General features: G+C 50.8%; 1 protein-coding gene across 3 annotated transcripts in view; it reads left to right on the forward strand.

Annotated features, from left to right (window-relative positions):
- The window catches only part of L3MBTL2 (L3MBTL histone methyl-lysine binding protein 2), a 27,587-nt gene that overhangs the window by 7,371 nt on the left and 12,171 nt on the right, over window positions 1–8,045 (forward strand). Inside the window, exons 3-8 of one of the 3 annotated variants that reach the window (XM_017870278.1) lie at window positions 714–847; window positions 2,826–2,949; window positions 3,803–3,882; window positions 5,387–5,504; window positions 6,991–7,125; window positions 7,456–7,544. In XM_017870278.1, the coding sequence (XP_017725767.1) occupies window positions 714–847; window positions 2,826–2,949; window positions 3,803–3,882; window positions 5,387–5,504; window positions 6,991–7,125; window positions 7,456–7,544 (680 nt within the window). Of the gene's footprint in view, window positions 1–671; window positions 848–2,825; window positions 2,950–3,802; window positions 3,883–5,386; window positions 5,505–6,990; window positions 7,126–7,455; window positions 7,545–8,045 lie in introns of all 3 variants that reach the window. The other 2 variants (XM_017870279.1, XM_017870280.1) reach the window with 2 other exon arrangements.

The following is an 8,045-nucleotide window of genomic DNA, read 5'->3' on the forward strand; positions in this document are numbered from 1 at the left end:
AAAACACGGATCTAGTTCAGTCCCTTTACTATATAGATGAGAAAATAGAGCCATAGAGGTTAAGTGACTTTGGCACTTTTCTTCCTATAAATTTTTCCTCTTCTTTTTTTTGAGACAGTGTCTTATTTTGTTGCCCAGGCTAGAGGTACAGTGGTGCAAACATGGCTCACTGCAGCCTCAACCTCCTGGGCTCAAGCAGTCCCCCCCCCCCCCCCTTAAACCCCCCAGAAGCTGGGGAAACAGGTGTGTGCCCTCACCCCGGGGCTTTTTTTTTTTTTTTTTTTTTTTTTTTTTTTGCAACAAGGTCTTGCTGGGTTGCCCAGGATGGTCTCGAATTCCTGCCCTCAAGCAATCCTCCCTCCTTGGCCTCCCAAACTGCTGGGATTACAGACAGGAGCTACCATGCCTGGCCTCTTCTCACTTTCCTCTCACAAACTTTTCAACACTCACCTGTTCCCCCAGTCGTCCTCATGGATTTCCATTAGCTCCTCTGTTGATATATCCAGCCAAGGGAGGCCAAGCAGCAGCACTTTGTTCAGGTAGATTCAGGATATACACGCCAGTACCTCCCATTCCTTCTCTTATTCCATTAGCCTTGGTCGGGGCAGGGGCTCACCTGGTTAATGCAGTGCCCCAGGTTTTGAAGGGCCCATCATTTTGTTTGCTTTGAGGTGGCCGTATCGGGTGAGTCATGTGCTAAGTTCTCTTCCCAGCTGTCTGTGAGATGTGTGGTATCGTGGGTACAAGGGAAGCCTTCTTCTCCAAGACCAAGAGGTTCTGCAGCGTCTCCTGCTCCAGGAGCTACTCCTCCAACTCCAAGAAAGCCAGTATCTTGGCTAGATTACAGGTGAGAGGCAGCCACCTGGGTCCTTCCCAGGGCCTTTGGTGCTGAGATAGGAACCACTAACTGACTGAAGGCAAGGGCCAGGAACGTTTGAAAAGCCGCTTGCTGGTGGCCAGCTGATATTTATTATGTTCTCAAACTTCAGCAGACAGAAGAATCCATTTATGGAGCTTTTTAAATTATAGGTTCCTGAAGCTACCGTCCATTCCCTACCCTCATCCCCCAGAGTCTGGTGTATTCAGTACATTTTAAACAAGAACTCTGGGGAAGTCTGGTACCCTTGGTCTTCACCCCACACTTTTATACATCCTTTGAAAGGAAGCTGGGAAACAGGCCCAAGGTTCACCAGCCATGGTGGCTTCAGGAAGACCATGCCTTGTCTGACTCCATGTCACAGGCAGCTACCTAGAAAGTCTTGCCAATTTTCTAAATTACTGACATTTGTAGAATTTTTAGAGATGGAAAGGTTCTTGGATGTGGTGTTGAACCCACACATTTATTAAGTATACTGAGGTCCAAGGAGGTAGAATAACATGCCTAGTGTGGCTCTGTAGGAAGAGAAGGGCAGAATTGAGGCTGGAACCTAATCTTAGGGGCTTGATCTTACATTGTTTCCCAGTAGCTGTGACCAGCATCCACAACACTGCTTCCCAAATTTGCCTGCATGCTGGGATCACGTGGAAAGTTTAAAAAATATTGATGCTGGTCGGGTACAGTGGCTCACACCTATAATCCTAGCACTTTGGGAGGCCGAGGCGGGTGGGTCACGAGGTCAGGAGATGGAGACCATCCTGACCAACATGATGAAACCCCGTCTCTACAAAAAATACAAAAATTAGCCAGGCGTGGTGGCCTGCGCCTGTAGTCCCAGTTACTCGGGAGGCTGAGGCAGGAGAATTGCTTGAACTTGGGAGGTGGAGGTTGCAGTGAGCTGAGATCGTGCCACTGCACTCCAGCCTGGGGAAAAAGAAAAATAAAATTAAAAAAATATATTGATGCTTGGGTTCTACTCCAAAAGATTCTGATTTAACTGGGATGGCGTGTGGCCTGGACAGAGATTAAAAGAGCTCCCAGGTGATCCTAATGTGCAGCAAAGCTTGAGGCCCACCGATGTTTATTAGAAACTGCTGTGTTCTAGAGCCTACTCACTGCTTCATACACTATCGCCTTTGTCAGACAATTACCATTGTTTCCCCATTTTGTAGATGTTAGTCAAGGCACACAAAGCTCCCTCTCTTCAGAGAGCTAAGAATAATATTGGTAATATTAATAGCTACAGTTTGGGAGTACTCGCTAAGGGCTTGACATTCTCAGTCCAATTAATGATCTTTAAAAATTTGATTTTTTAAAAAATTCCTTTTTATAAAGGCTCAGAAATTTCAGTAACTTACTTAAAGGTATACAACTAAAAATTGTATAACTGGGATTTGCCCCTAGGTTTGCTTGGGACTTAAACCCAGATTTCTGCTTCACTGATCTCCTTAGTAAATTCCTAGTCAGTGCTTAAGTTACAAAATACAGACCAGATCAGTGGCCATTCCCTTTGGAAACGGAGGACCCCCTTTGAGTACCTGATGAAAGCCGTGGACCCTCTCCTGAACATTCGTGTATGTACAAAAGCTTGCCTCCCAGTTCATGAGCGTTTCTGGCCCCCTGCGAGGCCCATTCTTTGCTTTGGATCTATTGGTAGCGACACTGGAGGAAGGAAATGACTGAGACTTGAATCTGGGACGGCAGAAAGGCTTAAAAGATAGAACATGGGTCTCTCCCTGCTCTGCAGCCCTGCCTAGCACCCCCGACCCTTCCCCACAACCACCCCCTGAGCTCAGGATTGTTACTGTCATCACTGTTTCACACATGAAGAAACTGAAGCCCAAAAGAGGTTAAGTCACTGACCCAAGCCCAGGACTTCCACTTGGCAGCCCAAATCCAGAGTCATGATCCCAGCCACTGGGCTACACATAGCCTCTCTCCTCTCCAGGGAAAACCACCCACCAAGAAAGCCAAAGTCCTGCACAAGGCTGCCTGGTCTGCCAAAATTGGAGCCTTCCTCCACTCCCAAGGGACAGGACAGCTGGCAGATGGAACACCAACAGGACAAGACGGTAAGATGGCAGAGGGCTCCGCTTAGGAAGCCGCCATGGCTGAGGAGGAGGCTGGGTTTGGGGTGGCCTTTTCTAGGAATGAAGACTGGGCAAACTGGCCAGGTGGAAAGTGCCCTAAGCCAGGGTCACCACGGATTGCATCTTCCTCACCTGTTGGGTATTGTGGAAATTACCCAGAAAAATCCCTTCAGCCACCCTTAAATCACCAGGACTCCTACCCATGATCATTCAAAGCCAAGAATTGGCTGTTTTTGTTTCTCTTTGCTTTTCTCCCTGTGGTTTCTGTTTCCCTGGGGCAATGAAGGCCCAGATCCGGTTTGAAGGCAGGTTTGGAGAGGAAAGGAGCCTCTTTCTCTTTCTCTGAGTGTATAGCAATTGCTAAGCAAGTTAAACATATGCGTAAAGCAACTCTGCTCTCATTGTTGTGAGTTTCTAACTGAAATTGAGCTCAGCAGGCAGGAGCTCAGTTGGAGGGGCCCTGGTGTGTGCGCACCCCTCCCCCACATTTCGATTGGGTGTGGCCAGGCAGGTTGGGGGAGGTGGGAGGAATTGAAGCCCAGGGATATTTGAATTTTCCTCTTTGGGGGAAGAAGGGCGAGAAATTTCCCTTTGAATGCTCCTCTACTCCGGAGAGTCTTGCCACCTTTCAATTCAGTCCTCAACAGTGGTCCCTCATGGCCACTGCTGGAGCAGGTATAGGAGTGACGGAGGGTGTCGTGGGCAGCACTGTGAGAGGGGCTGCTGGGGGTGGGGGACCTACCTCTGCAGGTCCCACAGGGCCCTTGGAGTCCAGGCTCCTGGAGTGGCTGCTGCTCAGGCTCCCAGCCTGACTCGTCCTCTTTCTGCTCTGCAGCTCTGGTCTTGGGCTTCGACTGGGGGAAATTCCTAAAGGATCACAGTTACAAGGCTGCTCCTGTCAGCTGTTTCAAGCACGTGAGTGCCCTGGAGCTGAGGGAGGGAGGCCAGGGAGCCGGGCATGGAGCTGCTCCTCCACCTGCTTCACTGGGTGGCTTCAGGCTGGACGGTGGCAGTGGGGAGGTTTTTGCCCTGAATTCTCTAATAGTCTGAGCATTTTCATTCCCAGGGAGTTGCCTCATACTTGTGTCTAACACATATAATCCAATTTGCTTTGTAAAAAGCCTGCCCCTGGGTGCCTGGGCTAGCACAGCTGTGTCCAGGATCTGTGATGAACTAAACTCAAGTGACCAGGAAGATGGCATGGGATACCCCAACTGGCTGAAGCCAGGGCTGAGAATAAAAAAGGTGAATTTGGCCGGGCACAGTGGCTCACACCTGTAATCTCAGCACTTTGGGAGGCCAAGGCGGGCGGATCACCTGAGGTGGGGAGTTCGAGACCAGCCTGGCCAACATGGTGAAACCTGTCTCTACTAAAAATACAAAAATTAGCTGGAAGTGGTGGCGGACACCTGTAATCCCAGCTACTTGGGAGGCCGAGACAGGAGAATCCCTTGAACCTGGGAGGCTGAGGTTGTAATGAGCTGAGATTGCGCCACTGCCCTCCAGCCTGGGTGACGAGCGAGACTCTTAAAAAAAAGTGATTTTCCCAAAGAAGAGTCAAAAGTGCCGTTGGCAGGAAAGTGAGGATTAGGCACTGGGAGGCACTAAACACCCCGGTGCTGTTCTGGGGCATTTAATTTTATTTCATTTATTTTTTTGAGATGGAGTTTCACTCTTGTTGCCCAGAGTTGGAGTGCAATGGCACTGTCGGCTCACAGCAACCTCCCCCTCCCAGGTTCAAGCGATTCTCCTGCCTCAGCCTCCCGAGTAGCTGGGATTACAGGCACACACCACCACGCCTGGCTAATTTTGTATTTTTAGTAGAGACGGGGTTTCTCCATGTTGGTCAGGCTGCTCTCGAACTCCCAACCTCAGGTGATCTGCCCACCTGAGCCTCCCAGAGTGCTGGGACTACAGGTGTGAGCCACTGCGCCCGGCCCCCTGGAGCATTTTAATAGGAGGGAAGGTAGAGAGTAAACTTGCAAGGTGGATGGCTGTATGTAAACGAGGGGGTCATGATGCCCAGAGCACAGGTTTGAGTGATGACGAAGGAAAGTATATTTGTGCTAAGAACAGTGCCCCACCATTGCTCAGGCTGGCATAGGCACAAAGGGATCCAGGCTCACCAAGCCATTCATGTGCCCAAAATGATACAGTAAGAAACCAGTCCTGTAAAGATTAGGACTCGGTTCTGTCTGACTCCGTCTCTGGCATCACCCTGCATCCCACCACCTCTACTCCCTGGCTCAACTCTTCAAGGATAGGGGACCTCATCTCTATCCCTAGAGGCTGGTTCTGCACACAGTGGGTGATGCAAAAAGTGGAGGTGCAAAGGAGGACTTGACTGAGGTCATGAGGCAGCCCGTCTCCCCTGCCAGCGCAGTTAGCTCACTCTCTCCGTACTCTCATCGCCACACAGGTCCCACTCTATGACCAGTGGGAGGATGTGATGAAAGGGATGAAGGTGGAGGTGCTCAACAGTGACGCTGTGCTCCCCAGCCGGGTGTACTGGATCGCCTCTGTCATCCAGACAGCAGGTGGGTGTTTGGCCAGGGCAGGGCCAGGGCTGTGTCTGCAGAGTGACATCTCTGGATGGGTGGACAGTGTTGTAGGCAGGAGTTGGCTTCATAAAAATCCCACCCACTGGGGTTTCTGCCCCACTTCTAAGGATTCTTCTATCAGAGAAGGGGACACAGAGCTTGGCAGACTTGGAAACTCTAAATTTTTTTGTTTTTGTTTTTTTAGATGGTCTGGATCTTTCACCCAGGCTGGAGTACAGTGGTGTGATCTCGGCTCACTGCAACCTCCGCCTCCTGGGTTCAAGCTATTCTCCTGCCTCAGCTTCCCGAATAGCTGGGACTACAGGCCACCTGGCCACCACACACGGCGAATTTTTGTATTTTTAGTAGAGACGGGGTTTTACCATCTTGGCCAGGCTGGTCTCAAACTCCTGACCTCAAGTGATCCTCTGCCTCCCAAAGTGCTGGGATTACAGGCGTGAGCCACCGCGCCTGGCTAGAAACCCCAATTTATAAAGTTTGTTCCAGGGCCGGTGTCGTGGCTCACACCTCTAATCCCAGCACTTTGGGAGGCGGAGGCAGGAGGATTGTTTGAGCTCAGGAATTCGAGACCAGCCTGGGCAACATAGTGAGACACTGTCTCTACAAAAAATGAAAAAAATTTAAAAAGTAAAATTCATTCCAGGGATGGTCAGGTTATAGAGAATTAACTCTCAGCACCATGCCATAATGCTTTCCTTTTTTTTTTTTTTTTTGGAGACGGAGTTTCGCTGTGTCGCCCAGGCTGGAGTGCAGTGGCGCAATCTCGGCTCACTGCAAGCTCCGCCTCCCGGGTTCCCGCCATTCTCCCGCCTCAGCCTCCGAGTAGCTGGGACTACAGGCGCCCGCCACCTCGCCTGGCTAGTTTTTTGTATTTTTAGTAGAGACGGGGTTTCACCGTGTTAGCCAGGATGGTCTCGATCTCCTGACCTCGTGATCCACCCGCCTCGGCCTCCCAAAGTGCTGGGATTACAGGCTTGAGCCACCGCGCCCGGCCTCATAATGCTTTCCTAACTAGGAGCATGAATTTGTTTGACTAGGACTGTTGTGGACAACAGGAATACACTTGCCTGGAAGTATAAGTGCCAGAAGTCTAGCTTAGGCTAGAGAAAAGAGAAGGCTTAAGAACATACCTTCCCAGGCCAGGCACGGTGGCTCACGCTTGTAATCCCAGCAGTTTGGGAGGCCAAGGAGGGCAGATCACAAGGGCAGGAGATTGAGACCATCCTGGCTAACACGGTGAAACCCTGTCTCTACTAAAAATACAAAAAAAATTAGCCAGGCGTGGTGGCGGGCACCTATAGTCCCAGCTACTTGGGAGGCGGAGCTTGCAGTGAGCTGAGATGGCACCACTGCACTCCAGCCTGGGCGACAGAGCAAGACTCCGTCTCAAAAAAATAAAAAACACACAGCATACCTTCCCCAGCTCATCCTTCCTCACAGGTGCCCTTTCCTTTCTTTTCAGGGTATCGGGTGCTGCTTCGGTACGAAGGCTTTGAAAATGATGCCAGCCATGACTTCTGGTGCAACCTGGGAACTGTGGATGTCCACCCCATTGGCTGGTGTGCCATCAACAGCAAGATCCTTGTGCCCCCACGGAGTGAGTTGATGAGAACATTTCCTCTTTTGTTCCTGTAGGGGCCCTGCTAGAGGGAGAGTCCTCTGCTTGTGTTAGGTAGAATGGGAGTCCTCTGTCTTGTTAGAACAGAATCCACTTGCCCCCTGGCTTCCTGCACTCCCCATCTCAGAGGCCCGGGAGCAGATCCACGTGTGGAATCTGAGGTTCTCGGATGAAGTCATTGCTGGCCTCGAGAGGCAGCTATTTTCCTCCCCACTGCTGAGGGGCCCCCACTTGGGGTCGGTGCTAGCGTCCCTGTCGGTGGAGGTGTTGTCAGTCTGTGTAACCAGGATTCTGCTGGTGCCTCCACAGCCATCCATGCCAAGTTCACCGACTGGAAGGGCTACCTCATGAAACGGCTGGTGGGCTCCAGGACGCTCCCCGTGGATTTCCACATCAAGGTCGGCAGTGAGCCCTTCACTGATGTCCCTTCCTCTGCTCTTCCGTTTTTCTCCATCCTCCACGCTACTCACTGGAGCATGTTCTCTAAGACTCTCTTGCCTGATGATCTTCAGCAGCTCCACATTTTGCAAGGCTGGAGACAAATGCTGCTGCTACTTGGTTGCCATCTGCCTTTCTAGCCTGGTGTCAGCCACCGCCCCACCCAGACTCTGCTCCTACCGCACCAGTCATGCTGCTTTGTCTGCCTTTTGCTCTTCCAGAACTTTACCTTTGCTCATAGAATTTTTCAGAAGTGTTCACTCAACAGATTTTATTACATACTTTTTTATTTATTTTTTATTTTTTATTTTTTTTTTGAGATGGAGTCTCTCTGTCACCCAGGTGGGGGAGTGCAGTGGCACCATCTTGGCTCACTGCAAGCTCCGCCTCCCGGGTTCACGCCATTCTCCTGCCTCAGCCTCCCGAGGAGCTGGGACTACAGGCGCTCACCACCATGCCTG

This window comes from Rhinopithecus bieti, unplaced genomic scaffold (genome assembly GCF_001698545.2).
Source record: "Rhinopithecus bieti isolate Rb0 unplaced genomic scaffold, ASM169854v2 scaffold_4967, whole genome shotgun sequence".
Classification (NCBI taxonomy): Eukaryota; Metazoa; Chordata; class Mammalia; order Primates; family Cercopithecidae; genus Rhinopithecus; species Rhinopithecus bieti.